This window comes from Setaria italica, chromosome I (assembly GCF_000263155.2).
Source record: "Setaria italica strain Yugu1 chromosome I, Setaria_italica_v2.0, whole genome shotgun sequence".
Taxonomy (NCBI): Eukaryota; Viridiplantae; Streptophyta; class Magnoliopsida; order Poales; family Poaceae; genus Setaria; species Setaria italica.
This window is the reverse complement of record NC_028450.1, coordinates 28,333,303-28,350,932: the sequence shown is the minus strand read 5'-3', so window position 1 is coordinate 28,350,932 and position 17,630 is coordinate 28,333,303. Positions and strand designations below refer to the sequence as shown.

Here is a 17,630-nt window from a genome sequence, read left to right as displayed (position 1 = left end):
TGGGAGTAACTAAACATGGCCATGTTCGGCTTCCTTCCTCGCCGCTGAACTGCTGATGGCAATCCCACGGAATCATCATGGCACGCCCTCTGCTTATTACTAGTACGACGAGTACGGCTGCACGAGCAATCCAACGAACGCTTCTTTTTTGTTTCGAAAGCAACGGGCACCAGCGCCGCAACGCTGCATAATGGTCGCATTTCCTGTAAAGGCAAAATCCATGACTGACGGTGCCCAGGACTGACTGAAGCAACTGGATCGCTCCTGACAGGGTGCAATCTGTCGAGCAATCTGGACAGCACCGGAGAGGTACAGTCAGTTGTGCCCTCTGAAACACCAGTCTTCCCCCATTAATGTTGTTCCTGGAAGCAACAATGCAATAGCGGACTGTTGGATTTAGTGACCGGCAATCCATCAGAGGTTACCTTGTAGATTTGTAGGTGGGGAAGATTGTAAGATCAAAAATTCGAATGGTGATACAGGGGCGCAAAGTTTAAACAGGTTCGTGCCTTCGGAGAGTAATACCCTACATCCTGTGTTCTGGTGGATTGTATTGTGATCGCAGATGCGAATCTGCGATGAGTTAACATGAGGTGGGATGAGTTACGTTGAGTTACCCCGGTGGGTGTCCCTGGCCACCTTATATAGGCTAACGACGTAGGGTTACAAGTTGGATAGGATCTTATTTTAGTCGATTGTTACATGGAAAGCAATCCGAGTTGGACTACAACAAGCATCCTGCAAATCCGGGCATAATCGATTCGCCCAGCCTCAGGATTTGTGCTTCACGTATCTTCATGCCTTGGCTCTCATGGCGTGGTCGGGTAGGCCCACTTATCAGGACCGACCAATATCCTAGTCGGTGGGGACCCGTGGGTACCCTTATCCCTCAAGCCCCCAAGCAATGTGAGTCGAACAGAACAAGAATCGATTCTTCGACTGCCGAACACGCTGGCAGGAGCGGCACGCAAAGTCGCTAATGCCAGTGGAGTCGGCACAGCCTGAAGCAGAAATATTCTGACGCCTGACCCAATTGCAATGCACACAGCTTATCGAAGTCACAGCGATGGAAGCTGGGACAACCACCACAAAGAAGTTGGGTAAAAAAGGGCTTCGGTAGGGAGGGTAGCATAGACAGGCAACAAATTAGAAATGGCAAACATACCATGAGACGAAAATACTGACTGTTCAGACAACCATAGTTACTTAGACCAGGATACACATCCATCAGCTGGCGGATGAAATACCACGACACCAGACCATCAGTTCAAATGACACGAATACTTACTCTGTCCAGACTCCAGACACGTGAAGAACTGACACATGCTAGTAAGCTACTACGGCTTCAGTCAAACTGACCAGTGGTTACTATATCATCTTTTCACAAAGGCTAACGAGCACACAACGAAGACCCATCAGCAGACTAAGCTCTCTCGCCACGGATCCTCCTTGCCAACTGAATGTCCTTGGGCATGATGGTGACGCGCTTGGCGTGGATGGCGCACAGGTTGGTGTCCTCGAAGAGACCCACCAGGTAGGCCTCTGCTGCCTCCTGCAGAGCAAGCACGGCATGGCTCTGGAAGCGCAGATCGGTCTGCAAGGTAGCAGTTCAGGAAAGACAAGTTACAACATGTTCTCAAAGAAGCTCCAGAAACATAATAAGATGGATAATGTGCAAATGGCATCTGAAAGGTCAGTCCTTTTACCTTGAAATCCTGAGCAATCTCCCTGACAAGCCTCTGGAATGGCAGCTTCCTTATCAGCAACTCAGTGCTCTTCTGGTACTTGCGGATCTCACTGGGCAGAGACAGGGAGATACAGGATGAGTTTTGCCAGGATATCTTCAAGCAAAAGATTTACAGTATGGATTTAAGATAGCCATGTGCACATACCGAAGAGCAACAGTCCCTGGGCGGTAACGGTGAGGCTTCTTGACTCCTCCAGTTGTAGGTGCCGACTTACGGGCTGCCTGTCAAAGCAAAACCACAAGGTTCTTCATCAAAAAATATTCAGCTCTGTAAAGCAAGATATATTGTCTAGGTGCAGTGTAAAAACAGACGATAAAGGAACTGCAAGCTACAGATTTTCAACCACAAACCTTTGTAGCGAGTTGCTTCCTAGGAGCCTTTCCTCCTGTGGACTTGCGAGCAGTCTGCTTGGTACGCGCCATCTAGCAAATGTCCCAAATGACTAAATTATTAAATAAATGAAACTATAAGCTCTGGAATCATTCTTTGAAGTCTACAAATATCTTCCTGAAAATACTAAGCATACAGAATCCTAGATGGCAAAATTGTGACAGGTTTGTTTACACCCAGCATATGTTAAATGGACCTAAAGAAACTATCAAGACATGACACTTATTTTTTTCTTTTGGTGAAGCACATAAACATATAACACAACACTCAGTTTCATGACTTGGTACTACCTGACAACGATTTATGACAGTAATATACATCACCAAAGTCCTAAAACATAATCAATTATCTAACAGACACTCCAGACTTGGTACTACCTGACAACGATTTATAACAGCAATATACATCACCAAAGTCCTAAAGCATAATCAATTATCTAACAGACACTCCAGACTCCATGATATCCTGAACAAATCTTTTTCCTTCTAACATCACAGGTTGCATGTATTTACTAGCTACCGCTTTACATACTTGCACGTTGTACAAAAATTGTTACAGATAGGATGGACGTAATGGTTGCTTCTTATTTTTTCCCTGTCAAGCAAAGACGGTTGTAGTTCTCAAATGAAAACAGGGTAAGCCCCATCCTACTGAGACTGATACTAGTTCTACCTTAACCTCACCCTGGCTCACAAACATATTTTAGGCCAAACTTTTGCAGTCAAAATCAAGGATCATATCCATATTTTATTTGGTTACATGAATAATACACATTGTTTTCAATAGCAACAGTGGTGTTTCATGAACTATATTAAGCAACATGAACATATTATGTTCTCAAGGGTGTTGAGAATCAACTAAGACAATCTGGAAACAGATCAATCTAACTGTAAAATCTTTTGTGCCTCAATGGCTCAATCCATGAAGGCAAATGACTGCACAGACCATGGCAAATATATAGTTATCAAGACATAACTATCAAGACATAACAACCAAAACAACTAAAAATCTTTCACCAGATTGTAAGTAGCCTCAACAACAAAAACAGGGCACAAGCAAGAAGTTTCAATCTAAAGTTTACCAGAATTTTGAGTTAAGACTTTGCCTAGTTTAGGCTACAAATATGACAAATCAAACATCCCAGTTTAATCATTCAACAAACTTGATGCTAACTTCCAGACAAAACATGCAAAGTTTTCACCCAGATATAACCTGAACAAACCTGACATTCCATATCAAGCTAGCCTGTAACTGATGATTGACTATGAAATAGTAGATGATCCTTCTCCATATAAATACTGGACATACAAACTTATTGAAACCACCCGCAATTTTGCATACAAATTATGCTGCCCTGCCTCAATGGCCCATAGAAGATATACTCACATCATTGATAGAGGAACACTATCAAGGAGACGCAGGCAATGCAATAGGAACCACTAAAGGAATAACCACCACAAACGCGGAGCCACTAATAAGCCCATCAAAAAGCAACAATTGGAGCGCAATGCCGCAATGGCATATACTAACTAGCGAACCGAGTTCATCCTATACTACAATTCAAATCTTAGCACCCGCAAAGTGATTCAGCGCAGAGCCCAACGAACTACAGAAATCTACAACCTAATCATCTGGGACAACCGCCGACCTTGGAAAAGCACTTTCTAATCTAAACCGCAAACTGGCATTCCAAACATCGAATTACGGGGCCAACAGCAGGCCAGATCGAGAGATTGGGCGGCGAATCGCAGGAATTGGTATGTAAAGCCAAACACACAGGAAATAGACGCAGGACGCTCATCGGCCGCAGCAGATGAACCTTCGAGGAAGCAAGCGCGCGCCTAAACGACGTCACCAGCACGCAATCAATCACCACGTCGAAGGAAACCGGTAGCAGAAAAGGGGGACGCGGCGACTCACCTCTCGACTTGCGCTTCGCCGGATTCCCCTTTTCCCCCCAAAAATCTGCAGCGACAGAAAGAGGGACGGAGTATTCGTGTCGCTACTTTTTTTTGCCCCAAACGAACAATAAGGCTTTACCGCGGAGGCGGATTTATATCTGTGGCGTGTGGGGGGGGGGGGGGGGGGGGGGACGGCCGCGTTTAGGTTTGGACTTTGGAGCGTACGGCTGCCGCTAGAGGCGTGTGTGATTCGGCTCGGCGGATCGGACGGGCTGATCGGAGGCCACGGATCCTCTCAGCCCGCGGGCGTGTGCCAATCCAGCAATTACAGTGCGAACGATCGTTTCTAGGCGGACCGGCCCATGGAGGAAGGGCCTGAGAAAGGCCCTTTCCTGGTGTCGCACGCCGCCGCCCGCCATGCGTGCGTCAAATCTGACGTAGTGACGTGAATGGTGGGGCTTCGAGGAAACTGATTCCCTCTGGGCTGCCGCTGAAGGGCTGCGATAGAAATACCCAGCGGCGCAAGCCCACCAGCGTCAAAGTCAAACTGAAGAGAGCACCGGTCCAGTACCCCCTAGCCGCCAGCGCGATCGGCATATTTGTTTCTTTTCGGTTAGAACGAATTACGAGTGCGATAGCTTTTTCTATATAGCTCTTTCTATACACCTGGATACTCGTTCCGTTCTTAAATATATAACATCGTTGACTTTTTACTCCCACTTTGATCACTTAAATAAAATGTGTATCATTATGTCTATTATCAAATGTACTTTAGATTTAACCTATAGATTTATCTATTTGTAAAAATATTTGTAGAAAAGACGAATAGTCAAACAAATGAAAAAAAGTCAACGATGATGTCATATATTTAAGAATGGAGGGAGTATATATTATATTTAGATATGTAGTAAAAGTTATATACCTGAAAAAATAAAACGAAATAATTTTTTACGAAGGGAATAGATTCGCAGTCCGTGTCCCCGTGCGAATCGTCCCGAGCTCCCGTTTTCTTATCATCACCAGCAACAATCCAGCATCTCCCCTTTCTCTTTATTCTCGCTATTAGGTGATCGTACTTTTTTTTCTTTTTTGTGATAAACACCTTTTTTTTTTCCTTTTAAGACTAGAGAAGTAGTGTAGCAGTATGCTTTTGTTTGTATCTCTGAATTATCTATTGTCGGCGGCGATATGCGCATCTGCGGGTGGGAATACTTAACGCCAACGGCAGTGTGGTTCGGTGCATTATTGACACTTATCCAGTCGTCGCTAGGCCCGGTCCGTTGCATTGCATGCGTTGTGGGTTATGCATGGGTGCATCATGGATGCATGGGTGCATCATGGGTACGCCTACTGCAGATCGTCACGTCCACGTGTGCCGGCGTGTGGCCCGAAATTTCTGCGGTCACCGTGCGCCCGGGGGAGTGGGACAGACAGAAAACATGCGGCACCGCAACAAATTTTTCGTGGGCACCACGATTTCCTGCAGCATCAACAGCAACGGCACATCTAATCTGAAAAAGAAGAATAAAAAGAAAAAGGAAAAGGAAAAGGAAAAAAAAGAGAGAGCAACATGCCAACATAGCAAGCGCTACCGGCTCGCGTCAGCGTCGACGTCACCCTATTCGAACCACACGTCTGCGCGACAGAAAGAAAAGAGTAAGCAGAAGCGGGGCCCTCGGCACTCGGCAGGGTTTCCTCCTCTTCTTCCTCCGCGAGGAGGACTAGTCCAGGAGGCTGCTATGCTTGACCACCTTGAGAAGCACTGTGGTCCCCGCGGGCCCCGCCACCTAAATTCCGCCACTTGGGGGGCGGTCAAATCTCATCCAGATCCGGTGGCTCGAGTGGAGTCGGCTGCTCCTCCTCGCCGTGCCAGCTTTTGTCCGCTCGGAAACGTCCGCGTGAAACGGCGACGTGCTGGGGCCCCACGGGTTGCTGGATCATCCTGAGGCCGTTTCGTGCTTTGACCCGGATCCGATAGATCAGAGAGGACGAAGCCATTTTTGGTTCCCAAAACAAGACGCAGGGCACACACTATAAACCTATAAACGCTTCATATTGAAGAAGTTATATCAAACACAAATATTTAGTCACATACTCAAATCTAAATGGTCAGATTTCATCATAGAAATTGTAACTAAATTAAGTTATGCCCAATTCGCATCACGTGATGCGACGTGGTAACAATTGTTGTAAACTTGAACGTGTAGCTTCTCGCCTAATGATCCAATATTTAAACCCATATTTATACTTAAAAACTTAAGTTTGTTTATTCATCATCTATGCTCCTCTTAGCTATGGATGTTGCTTGATAGAAAATGTGTGACTAGCATTAACACTCGCTCTCTCCCTTCCTCCCTCCCTGGCAAATAGCAATGACTCAATTCAGATACTTAGATACACCGTTGTTATCATCATCTAACCTTGTATATGCACGGTCCCATTCTCTACTCTTCTTGGGACAACTAGATGCACAAAACCTTTCATGACATAGTCTCTCCTCCTCCTTCATTCAGGAGGTGGACTTACCACGAGATAGCAATACGGCATGCCTCGATCGCAATAATAGTATCGTCTCCACCCAACTTCCACCCCCTTAGCTGCTCCAACTAGAATAGCTTTTGTTTCAAACCGTTGCACCTCCCGCGCTTGTTTCTTTCCCTTGGCACCACCTAGAAGTTACACCTAAGCTGCCGTCGGAGCATCCAAGATACATAGCCAAGGCAGCGCTAAGGTATGATACATAATCATGATTATTTGTACTATGCTTCATATTGCTCAGTCATATAAATATACTTCATTTATTTCATATTTGAAGTTTCAAGGTGCATCTAATTTCATTAGGATACTCCTTTGACAATAGTTGGTTTATTAACATATAATTTTTTGGATTACAAGGTTAATAGCCATTAGACTCACCTTTTAAAAATATATTTTCTCATGTATCACTATCACATAATTGTACTAATAGAGTCACGAGGCTAGTCAAAACTTTGTTGTAACGAACGAAACGAGACTAGTCAAAACTTGTTGTAACGAACGAAATACCTTTTTGTAATTCAAATAGAGGTTAAGGACGTGTTTGGTTTGTTTCCAAACGTAACCACGCCTGTACTCTGGCGGCGGCACAAGTGTGGCGCTCGCTTCGAGCACCGGAATCTTGCAAGAAATAGCAGCAATATGCACTAAGCAGACCGCATCACGCCACAAGTCTAGTCATCAAACAAACAACTACTTGAACAACTGCGTCGCGAGACTATTGTCGGTGTTTTAGACCGACGACCCGCCTAGGGAGTACCCAAGATGGTCTTTTATGTGGTGGGTGTCATCGAGAATCAAGGAGTCGATGGTGACGCAAGGAACACGATTTAGACAGGTTCGGACCGCTAGATCGCGTAATACCCTACGTCCTGTGTGTTGATTGTATTGAACTTGTATCGAGTTGTTCTTCGTTGTCTGGAGAGGGTCCTGCCCGCCCTTATATAGTCGGGAGAGTAGGGTTACAGGACAGATTGTATATGAGTCCTAGTCGAGTACGTTACAGAGTCCTACTCTAACTCGGTAGAGTAGTTTCCTTTTGACCCGACTAATCTTCGGGGAGTCCATGAAACATACGTGCCCTGCAAGTAGTCTTCATGTCCGAGTAGGTTTCGGGTACGTTCCCTTTAGTGGGTCCATACAAGTCTCTAGTGGGTCCGAGGGTGTCTAGCCGACAACTGCGGCGTGGCAACCTCCAAACGCCATCCAAACACACCGTAATTGCTAAGATGAATTTAGAGGAGTAAAAACACGTGCAGCTAAATAGCTTTAAATTTTAACGGTCATGTATTGAACGCTAATGTTGGGAATTATTTTGTGATAGGATCGTAGGAACCATGTGCTGAAATAAGCATCTCCAACTCCAACCTTTTTATGGTGGCACACGCACATCATCATCTCTCGAATGTTTAACAATTCCGGGTGTGGGTTTGCTGGACCCGCACCAAACACGACCCGTTACCAGGTCCCCGGTGACGGGCTGACGGCCAAGCCCAAGCAGAAGCTCCGGCCGTGCACGAGGAGAACTTGCCGCGTCCGTGGCCGCACGTTATAAATTCACCCGCTCCGTCTCGTCGCCTCTTCCACCCGCGGCCGCACCAACCCCGTCTCTAATCACCCCTAACCAACCCAAAACCAAAAACCCAACAAGACTTCTACCGATCCCCGACGTCGCCGGAGGCTTCGCCGGAGCAGCTTCGACGGTAAGCCATCCCCGCCTCTCGCCTGCTCATTTACCGCTGCCCATTAGCTCCTGTGCGCGAGGAATCGTCGTCCGCGTCAGTTTTCGCCCCCCATGTACCAGATCTCGCGTTTCGATGCGGCCTCCCGGTTTTTGTCCCCCTGTTTCTCGATTGAAATTCGCGCGGGCTGTGGCCAGTCGATGTCTTTGTTTGCTTATTCGGGTGCGCTCCGATGTGATTGCAGGTTGCTTCGTTCGCGTCCAGAGGAGCATGGCTTCGCTTGCGCCTCCCTCCTCCTCCGTCGCCGCCCTCACCCGCCAACCGTAAGAAGCTCTTGCCTGTGCCACCCTCTCCCTACACGTGCTCTTGCTTTTTCGTATGTTTGCGTGGGCTCGGTTCTTTGATCGTTTTCGAGTTGGCGGTGGCCTGCTTTGAATCATACAAATCGACACCCAGGGCCATGTTTTTGTATATCTGATATGATATGCACTCAATCTGTGTGGACTAGTTAGTAAACTGAATAACTGATGAATGAGCCGGAGAACATAGTTGCAGTTGGATTACAAAACTAGCCTTTTTTTATTACTTTACAGCGAGTGAAAAGGAGTAAACTCGGCAGCTGAAACTGAACCAGAGAAAAATGGCTGCAAGAATTTTAATGTTCATTCATAAGGCTATGCAGATTTTGGCAGCTGAGAGTGATTTTTCGTTTCTGATTGCCTGTTTGTGACAATGCAGTGTGCGGTTCCTGAAAGGATGCAGTGTCTCCAAGGAGACAAAAGGTTCAGTTTGCAGCCTCTTCACTCCAAGTTCAAATAATGCCAAAGTAAAATCAGTGGGCTTGAGAATAGCATCATCCTTGAAAAGGGATGGTGGCTATACGGCTGGCGGTGCCTCTGGGAATGGCGACATGCTATTGCCAAGAAGTACTTCCGTACGTGGCCAGGACCATCCGGTTGCTGACTCTGTACTCCCAACGGATTCCATGGTTGCACCAGAAATCCTCTCAGCTAATTTGGCACGTGTTGCGGACAAATTCACAGATGACGACACAGACACTGAACTTGATTTGGATAGCCCAACAGAGGGCTTTGCATCCATCGCAGATGCCATTGAGGACATACGACAAGGAAAGGTTAGTATCTTAAAAGTTTACTTGTGATATCTTTTACTTCCATAATTCCATTCCATCTAATGCGCTGCTAACATTGGTTTATACTTGAAGCTTGTGATTGTTGTTGATGACGAATCAAGGGAAAATGAAGGAGACCTTATAATGGCTGCTTCCTTGGTTACCCCAGAGGCTATGGCTTTTATAGTAAGGCATGGGACTGGAATTGTGTGTGTCAGCATGAAAGAAGAAGATCTGGAAAGACTGGACCTTCCATTGATGGTTTCCACAAAAGAAAATGAGGAGAAGCTATGCACTGCTTTCACCGTTACAGTGGTATGATGTTTTATTATCATTCTCTTGTCCCGATCTTTTTTTGTTGCTTGTCAGAAGTCTGTACGTGTAGCGCGTTGTTATCTTCTCGATTGGTTTCCTTATCAATTAAATACCCAATCTACAGTAGCACGTTGCTGTTTGCATGCTGATATATGTGCAGTGTTGCTTGAGGAACCTTTTTGGGTACCTAGCCTTCATGAATTATACTGATGTCAATAATAAAAAATGTCTTCCTGCTCCAGAAGTCAGAACATTACTCTCTCAGTAAATAACTACATATGAAATGCATAAGGTTATGCTTATTATAGTAGCGACTATGCCGTAAAGGTATATATATCAAGATTTCTGGAACTGCTAGTTGTTAGTTATTTGAGTTCCATTTTGGTCTGTGATTTTGTTATTTTGCACCCTGTTTTTTTTAAAGCTCTTTCTTTACTGTTCCTGCTACCTTCCTTCTGTAGCAATGGGTTTGGGCTAAATTTTCAGACAGTGAGTTGTTTACTTTTCTGTCACACAAGTACACAACTAGTCTGCTCTTTTTTTACTGTTCTGTTCCGACAATGTATTTTCAACATTTCCATTCTATTGAATATTGAAAGTGATATAATTTTGTATTATTTATATGTTTAGCCTTACTACACTAAAGGTGCATATATGCCTGCTAGTGAGCTGTATTTCTGAATTTTTTGCTTCTTAGGATGCGAAAGAGGGCACAACGACTGGAGTATCTGCCAAGGACAGGGCAAAGACAGTCATGACTCTTGCATCTCCTGACTCTAAGCCTGAGGACTTCAATCGCCCTGGTCATATTTTCCCTTTGAAGTACAGAGAAGGAGGTGTTCTGAAACGAGCTGGACACACCGAGGCATCTGTTGACCTTGCCATGCTGGCTGGGTTACCTCCTGTTGCTGTCCTTTGTGAGATTGTGGATGATGCAGATGGCTCCATGGCTCGCCTACCAAAACTACGCGTGTTTGCTGAAAGGGAGAATTTGAAGATTATATCTATTGCTGACTTGATTAGGTGAGTGCAGAAACTTCAGCTTCTGATGCTTTTCATGTTGCCAGTTTGCTATCAAGAATGTGTTTCTACTTTGATCATTGGTTAACATTAATTAAATATGTAGGGGGGAGGGCAAATCTCGTCAGAACACCTGTTTTCTTGTTTTTCTTCTATAACCATAAATCAAAAAAATTTCTACCTCCTTTTCTCTTTGGTTATTGGTATTATGTACATATGTTGCCTTCTTCGTAATTGTGCTGGAACAGTGTTTCTGGCAAAAAAGAAAGGATCTAAAAGTTCTTTCAGGCAAGGGTGGGTATTTTTCTACCATAGTTGTAACATATTATTCAACATACTTTATATGGATGCAAGAATCATATTAGTCCCTATGGCTGCTTATCTGCATGCTTCTTCAATGTTCTTATGTGCTCTTACTGATGATTCGTGAATTATTGATTGGTATGCTAACAGAAGTTTATCTGTTACAGATATAGGAGGAAAAGAGACAGGCTAATTGAGCGTGCTTCTGTTGCACGTTTGCCTTTGAGATGGGGCAATGTCCGTGCCTATTGCTACAGATCTGTTATTGATGGAATTGAGCATATTGCAATGGTGAAAGTAAGCCATTGTAATACTAATTTACTGCTGCAGAACTTGGATGGGTGAGATATTGTTGTAGCTAACTATGAATCATTCTCAATGATCAACAGGGTGAGATTGGTGATGGTCAAGATATTTTGGTGAGGGTTCACTCTGAGTGCCTCACTGGAGACATCTTTGGATCTGCAAGATGTGATTGTGGTGACCAGCTTGCCATGTCAATGGAGATGATTGAGAAGGCTGGAAGGGGTGTATTAGTTTACCTTCGTGGACATGAAGGGAGGGGTATTGGTCTGGGTCACAAGCTCCGTGCTTACAACTTGCAAGACGACGGGCGTGACACCGTAGAAGCTAATGAAGAACTAGGACTTCCTGTTGATTCACGGGAATATGGGATTGGTGCACAGGTAACACTGAAATTATCACTCAGTTTATTGTTGCAAGGTCAAGTATAGGCTAGAGAGGAAGACCGGTATATGTTTATGCTGAGAAGAAATTATCACTGAAATGCATGGAGACCAAAGATTTTCCCTCTTTTTGTAAAACTCTGCATAGTGGATATATTAGGAATGCCGTGGCGTATGGATGAAACCATTTGGCATAGTGCTCCAACTTCAAATGACTTCAAAAAACTTCCATGCTTGTTGCAGTATCATTTTTTAGGCAGGTTTACTGACACTTCACTGCTTCCCTGTAGATATTACGGGATCTAGGAGTTCGTTCCATGAAGCTGATGACCAATAACCCTGCAAAGTATAGCGGCCTCAAGGGTTACGGTTTAAGCATCGCGGGCAGGGTGCCCTTGCTGACGCCAATAACAAACGAGAACAGGAGGTACATGGAGACCAAAAGAACAAAGATGGGGCATGTATATGGTCAGGCCGACAAAGCAAGTGACAGCAACGGCGCCGAAGAGAAGCACTAGGCCAACAAGGCACGCCTCCATTCGCGTCCCGGCCGGCGACATGGTTGATGCCATATTCTTCTCTGGTGGAGTTTGTCAAATCAGCTGTTTCCCAGATATTTCAGTAGATTGATTTGTTCTTCAATTGTAACAGTAGGTTCGAAGATGGGGGAATAATAAGAATGGTACCCCGTACCCTTCACTTTTGTGCCCCATGTTATTCTCTGCTGCCATAATCTTATCACTGTAAATACATAGCAACAGCCTCGAGATAGTATGTACTTGAATCCATGTGTACCTGATATCCAGTTGCCTGGGGAAACGATTTTTTTGGGTTCAAAGCCATTACAACGTCTGTTAATAAGGGTGTTTGGATACGAGATGTTAAACTTTAACAGTGTCACATCGGATGTTCGGATGCTAATTAGAAGAACTAAACATGAGCTAATTATAAAACTAATTGCAGAACCTTGTGCTAATTCGCGAGACGAATCTATTAAGCCTAATTAATCCATCATTAGCAATTGGTTACTGTAGCACCACATTGTCAAATCATGAACTAATTAGGTTTAATAGATTCGTCTCGTGAATTACACTCCATCTGTGCAATTAGTTTTGTAATTAGCCTATATTTAATACTCCTAATTAGCATCCAAACATCCGATGTGACAGGTGTTAAACTTTAACACATGGTTGCCAAACAGGCCCTAAGAGAAGCTCTTGGAGGCATCACTGCTCCCCAAATGTTCCCCAAATGTTTTACCTTTTCCAGTTATGCGATCATGTGAAACTCTTCCGTTGGAGCTCAGAATGATTGACACAAAGCTATTCTCTCCACCGTATATGCTGTGTGCAGCCACAAGTTGCACCTGAAACTGGTTTGCCTTGTTCCTTTCCCCTGCAAATTGTGACTTTGTGAGGCTGCAGAGTCGCCTTCCCTGTGGCCCGCCGGACGCCGGCCGCCCACGCCCAACAACTCCCGCAACATCTCAAGACAAAGCCCCGCCTACGCCAGTCACCGCTGCCTCTCTCTTCGCCAACCGAAAGCGCCAGCCGCCTTCTCCGTCAGCCAGTACTCAGTCCAGACTCCAGGCACCAAAGTCACGCGATGTGACGCCACCGCGCGTTCCCGCGGCACAAGTTTTTTCCACGCGCACCGCGTCGGTTTAGTTTGGTGTCAGCGACCGGCTCGCGAACAAGCCATCTTTACCTCACGGCTCCTTCCCATCCGCCGCGGCGTACCCGTCTCCTCCTCCTCCTCCTCCCACTCCGGCATCCGCGAGCCTCGCCGGAGGTACCGTTCACCGTCCTCCAGCCTGATCCAGACCGACCGCCTCGATGCCTCCGCCTGATCTTCCACCCCCATCGCTTTACCCACCATCTCCTCCTCCCTCCTCCGCGGCTTCCCACGGCCAGAGCACCTTCGTCACCGCTCTCATCATCGCCGGCTCGGTGATCGCCGTCCTCGTCTTCTTCCTCTCCGTCTTCCTCTTCGTACGCCGCAGGCGGCAGCAGCGGCGGCAGCGAGAGGCGCTTCTCGAAGCCGCCCTGGCCCCAGCGGCGCTGCCCGCCACACCCCCCGGCGACGACGGCGGCCCCGATCCCCCCGGGGAGGAGGAAGTCGTGCACCACGCGTGGCACATCCGGACCGTGGGGCTCGACGAGGCGGCGATCGAGTCCATCGCGCTCACGCGGTACCGCGCCGGCGGTGCGCTCGGCGCATCCGACTGCACCGTCTGCCTCGGCGAGTTCCAGGACGGCGAGCTCCTCCGGCTGCTGCCCAAGTGCGCCCACGCGTTCCACGTCCAGTGCATCGACACCTGGCTCCGCGCCCACGTCAGCTGCCCGCTCTGCCGCGCCAACGTGATGGACCCCGCCGCCGCCGCCGCAGAGCAACCCGACCCAACACATCCTGCTCCCGGCGCCGACGCCGACGCCGAACAAGAACAGGACGCGGGGAACACCGGAGCCCCGGAACACGAGCAGCCAGGCCAGCACGCGAACGGGCAACCGGACATCTCGTCGGAGCAACCGCGCCAGCGCCCCGGCCCGCGGGGGCGGAACTTTCGGCGCGTGGCTTCCATGGACTCGCCGCCGTCGCCGATAGCGTCAGCCGGGGAGGCCCCTGACCCTGGACACGAGCAGGCCGGTGGCGAGAAGCAGGGGACAGGCAGCGCTGTTTGCTGCGAGGTGTCACCAGGATCTGACCATCTGAACCGCGCCGCCATGAAGAGGTCGTTGTCCGCCGGCAGCCGGTGGACGCTGCTCTCGCGGCCTTGCCGCTCGCGCAGCTCTCTTCTGCCGTTGTGATGGTGCGGAGATCTCCATCTGCTGCGTGATGATGGAGTTTTTGCGCTTGTTCTTGAATACTCTACAGTTTGCAGGTGAGCAGAGGGTTCACTACACTCTGCATTACAGGCACGGAAAAAGGAGACTCTCGCCGGAGAATCACTTGTATAGTGCTCGTTTTTCCGAGACTTGGTATTATGGTGTTCAGCTTGTTCTTTGCAAGATTCAGAGGAATGTCTCGATCGTGTCCTTTGAAGTGTTGGAGCAATTGCTAGGCCATAACAAATCCTCTCTTCATGATAGTGCTGTATAGAAATCGGAATGTTCCTGGTGCCGTCATTTCTAACTGAAATTTCATGTACGCATATGAGGCTATCTATCTATATTTCTTTTCTCATATTTTGTACGGCAGGCTCAAGACATTTTTCTGTTAAGTTCCGACCAATTTCGAAAATAGTTTGAACTGTAAAGCACGCCTTGATGTTACTGTCCAGTAGCACGACAACAACGGGGGATTTCCTGGTGTTTGCCTGTTTGGGACAGTTTGTACCGAAAACCGTACTTGTGTAGTAGGGTCAATCCCAATTCCCAAGTCTGAAAATGACATCCTTTAGGGGGCGTTTGGATGCCACGGGCTAAACTTTAGCCCTGTCACATCACACGTTCGAATGCTAATTAGGAGGATTAAATATGAGCTAATTATAAAACTAATAGCAGAACCCCTAGGGCTAAATCGCGAGACGAATCTATTAAGCCTAATTAATCCATCATGAGCGAATGGTTACTGTAGCACCACATTATCAAATCATGGACTAATTAGGCTTAATAGATTCGTCTCGCGATTTAGCCTAGGGGTTGTGCAATTAGTTTTGTAATTAGACTATGTTTAATACTCCTAATTAGTGTCCAAACATCCGATGTGACAGGGGCTAAAATTTAGCCCCTCCTGGCCAAACATTGCCGTCAGTAACAGGCCGTGTGTCACGGAAGGAGCTGTGCCCGAAGCCTGAATGGAGAGCGGGCCCTGGAGCCTGAAGGGAAATCTGTCTGGAAGAGTTTTGAATTTTTCCTTATTAAGTCATTTGTGTGTTTTCGTTGTACCTTGAAGCCATCCGATTCTTTTTTTTTTTTGCTAAAGAAAGCCATCTGATTCATGCACGAACTACAATCCAAATAATTTGAGCCATTCGATTACCACAGTTGTGGATTGTGCATAACATTGCTCCTTTTCCATTCCTCTTGAGATTTACAATGGCAGTCCTTTTTTCAGTTGTCGCTGTCAAGTTTTCTTGAGGTTGACCGCTTAAAAATATTGAAAATCACGTAGATTTGCTATAAGAAAATTGTAAAGTAGATATGTCACTAGAATTGCTTCTACAATACCACTTCAAATCATTAATATATGATGTTTTGGACTAAAAAAATAATTTAATTTGTTTTGGTTGTCCAAAGCGGCGTGCATTAATGATTGGGGGGAGTATCATAATTTAACATATCTTAAGTGAAAGTGTGAAACTATGAAATGTGGTGGTTCAAATAGCATCTTCAAGATCGAGAGTAAAAAAGATGCACTCTATTCATCCCAAAAAGGAATGTAATTGTAGTTTTCTCCTAAGCCCAATCATTTTACGTTTGACCAAGAGTTCAACGTTGGTAACACCAAATAAGTATCATTAGATTCATTATGAATTTTTTTATATAATATACCTATTTGGTGTTATAATTGTCAATACCATTCTCTATAAACTTGATCAAGCCTAAGATAGTGCCTAAGATAGTTTGATTTAGGATAAAATTAGAACGATATTTGAAGTCTAAGATAGTTTGATTTAGGATAAAATTAGAACGATATTTAGTAGGATGGAGGGAGTAAGTAAAAGAAAAGAAGAATGCAATATTTGTTCTAACTTTATTTGGTATTATCACCCAATATAGAGATGCAAGTGGGCTTGTCCGTGAGTCCGTATACCTTGACAAATTATTAAACCAAACTTATCTTGCTATAGTAGACTTTATTCAGTATTACTCATATGGTCAGCCTAAAAAATTCTATCCTTGACAAATTATTAAACCTAATTCAGCTTCCTACAACACATAATTCGGTGTTACTCATGTGGTCACAAATAACTGGAGCACGATATGCTAGTATGAACTTATGCAAAATATATGAAGCTACAATACTTTGGAATCATTCTCGAGACAAATACCAGTCATATCATTTTTCCAGAAGTTCATTCGAAATATTTAGAAAGTGTTGTGTCGAATATTTGTACTAAAGAGGTTACATAGACTTGATGTTGTAATTAGTGGTAGAGGGTAGAGTTGGTGGTAGACTTGTACCCGACCTCTCTAAAGAAGGAGAGGCCACCCTTGTAAAAAAACAACCACAAAGAGAGAAGCACAGAGAGATAGGCTTGCAATGGCGGTGGCCGGACGGCCGGGGTGGCATGTGTTGCTGTGGTCGGGAAGGAGCGCCCGTAAACATACCCCGGAGATGTAGGTCTCGGCCGAACTCCGTTACCAAATCTCGTGTCTCCAGTATGGTCTTTGCTCTCTCCATTCCCCGCCTCTGTCGATCTGAAGCCGAATCGCTTCCGTTCGTGCGCTCGATATCACAACAGAAAGATATTGGAGTTTAAAGTTTAAACGTGATGATTGTTATACCTTAAAGAGATTTGTGGCTCAATAAAAAGAGAGAACCAAGGAATACTTTAGATGGTTCACAAAAGTGGTTGTACCTCACATATCGGATCCAACGTGACTTCTCAAATCTCAATATTTTTTAGTCCAATCTCTGGTAAATGTTCATAAATTATAAGAATAGGATGTGTGCATGTATGTGTAAAATATGAATGTCTATATTTGTACTGCGTCTAAAAAAGGTACCAGTGATAAAGAGTTTTTTAAAAAATGAGAATAAGGCATGGATAGGAGAGTACAATCTTTGCATCTCATACGGATTCTGATGAATTTACCTCTGCCTTTAGCTTTTTTTTTTTGAAACACCTCTGCCTGTAGCTGTCATGACCATCGGTAATCCGAGGGCCCATTTCAGGTTCCAAACTCATCAGACGTCACATTCGTAAGAAATTCTAGAGCATTTTGTGTGCTTTCTCGCGAAATTTGCCAACT

The 17,630-nt window shown here is 45.6% G+C and overlaps 3 protein-coding genes across 3 annotated transcripts; 2 read left to right on the top strand and 1 right to left on the bottom strand.

Annotated features, from left to right (window-relative positions):
• Nucleotides 1-1,133: 1,133 nt before the first annotated feature.
• On the bottom strand, nucleotides 1,134-4,198 carry LOC101757079 (histone H3.3). The gene is made up of 5 exons (XM_004952793.2): nucleotides 4,059-4,198; nucleotides 2,099-2,170; nucleotides 1,893-1,969; nucleotides 1,707-1,797; nucleotides 1,134-1,594 (listed from the first exon to the last, which is right to left on the bottom strand). The coding sequence occupies exons 2-5, from the start codon at nucleotides 2,168-2,170 to the stop codon at nucleotides 1,424-1,426; spliced, it is 411 nt and encodes a 136-aa protein (XP_004952850.1). The 5' UTR covers nucleotides 4,059-4,198; the 3' UTR covers nucleotides 1,134-1,423.
• Nucleotides 4,199-8,117: 3,919 nt separating this feature from the next.
• On the top strand, nucleotides 8,118-12,558 carry LOC101756387 (probable bifunctional riboflavin biosynthesis protein RIBA 2, chloroplastic). The gene is made up of 8 exons (XM_004952792.4): nucleotides 8,118-8,277; nucleotides 8,501-8,579; nucleotides 8,995-9,391; nucleotides 9,482-9,703; nucleotides 10,401-10,726; nucleotides 11,194-11,323; nucleotides 11,416-11,712; nucleotides 12,003-12,558. The coding sequence occupies exons 2-8, from the start codon at nucleotides 8,527-8,529 to the stop codon at nucleotides 12,228-12,230; spliced, it is 1,653 nt and encodes a 550-aa protein (XP_004952849.1). The 5' UTR covers nucleotides 8,118-8,277; nucleotides 8,501-8,526; the 3' UTR covers nucleotides 12,231-12,558.
• A 314-nt stretch (nucleotides 12,559-12,872) lies between these two features.
• Nucleotides 12,873-14,954, top strand: LOC101755989 (E3 ubiquitin-protein ligase RING1). The gene has a single exon (XM_004952790.3). It carries the CDS (start codon nucleotides 13,548-13,550, stop codon nucleotides 14,517-14,519), a length of 972 nt encoding a protein of 323 aa, XP_004952847.1. The 5' UTR covers nucleotides 12,873-13,547; the 3' UTR covers nucleotides 14,520-14,954.
• Nucleotides 14,955-17,630: the final 2,676 nt, after the last annotated feature.

Excerpts from the sequence above, each read along its gene's own strand:
- LOC101755989 (XM_004952790.3), top strand. The coding sequence starts at position 13,548 with ATGCCTCCGCCTGATCTTCCACCCCCATCGCTTTACCCACCATCTCCT.
- LOC101756387 (XM_004952792.4), top strand. The coding sequence starts at position 8,527 with ATGGCTTCGCTTGCGCCTCCCTCCTCCTCCGTCGCCGCCCTCACCCGC. Across the intron at positions 9,392-9,481 it reads AGGACATACGACAAGGAAAG|CTTGTGATTGTTGTTGATGA; the intron begins GTTAGTATCTTA and ends TTATACTTGAAG. Across the intron at positions 11,713-12,002 it reads AATATGGGATTGGTGCACAG|ATATTACGGGATCTAGGAGT; the intron begins GTAACACTGAAA and ends GCTTCCCTGTAG.
- LOC101757079 (XM_004952793.2), bottom strand. The coding sequence starts at position 2,170 with ATGGCGCGTACCAAGCAGACTGCTCGCAAGTCCACAGGAGGAAAGGCT. Across the intron at positions 1,970-2,098 it reads GGAAGCAACTCGCTACAAAG|GCAGCCCGTAAGTCGGCACC; the intron begins GTTTGTGGTTGA and ends TTGCTTTGACAG. Across the intron at positions 1,595-1,706 it reads AGATTGCTCAGGATTTCAAG|ACCGATCTGCGCTTCCAGAG; the intron begins GTAAAAGGACTG and ends GCTACCTTGCAG.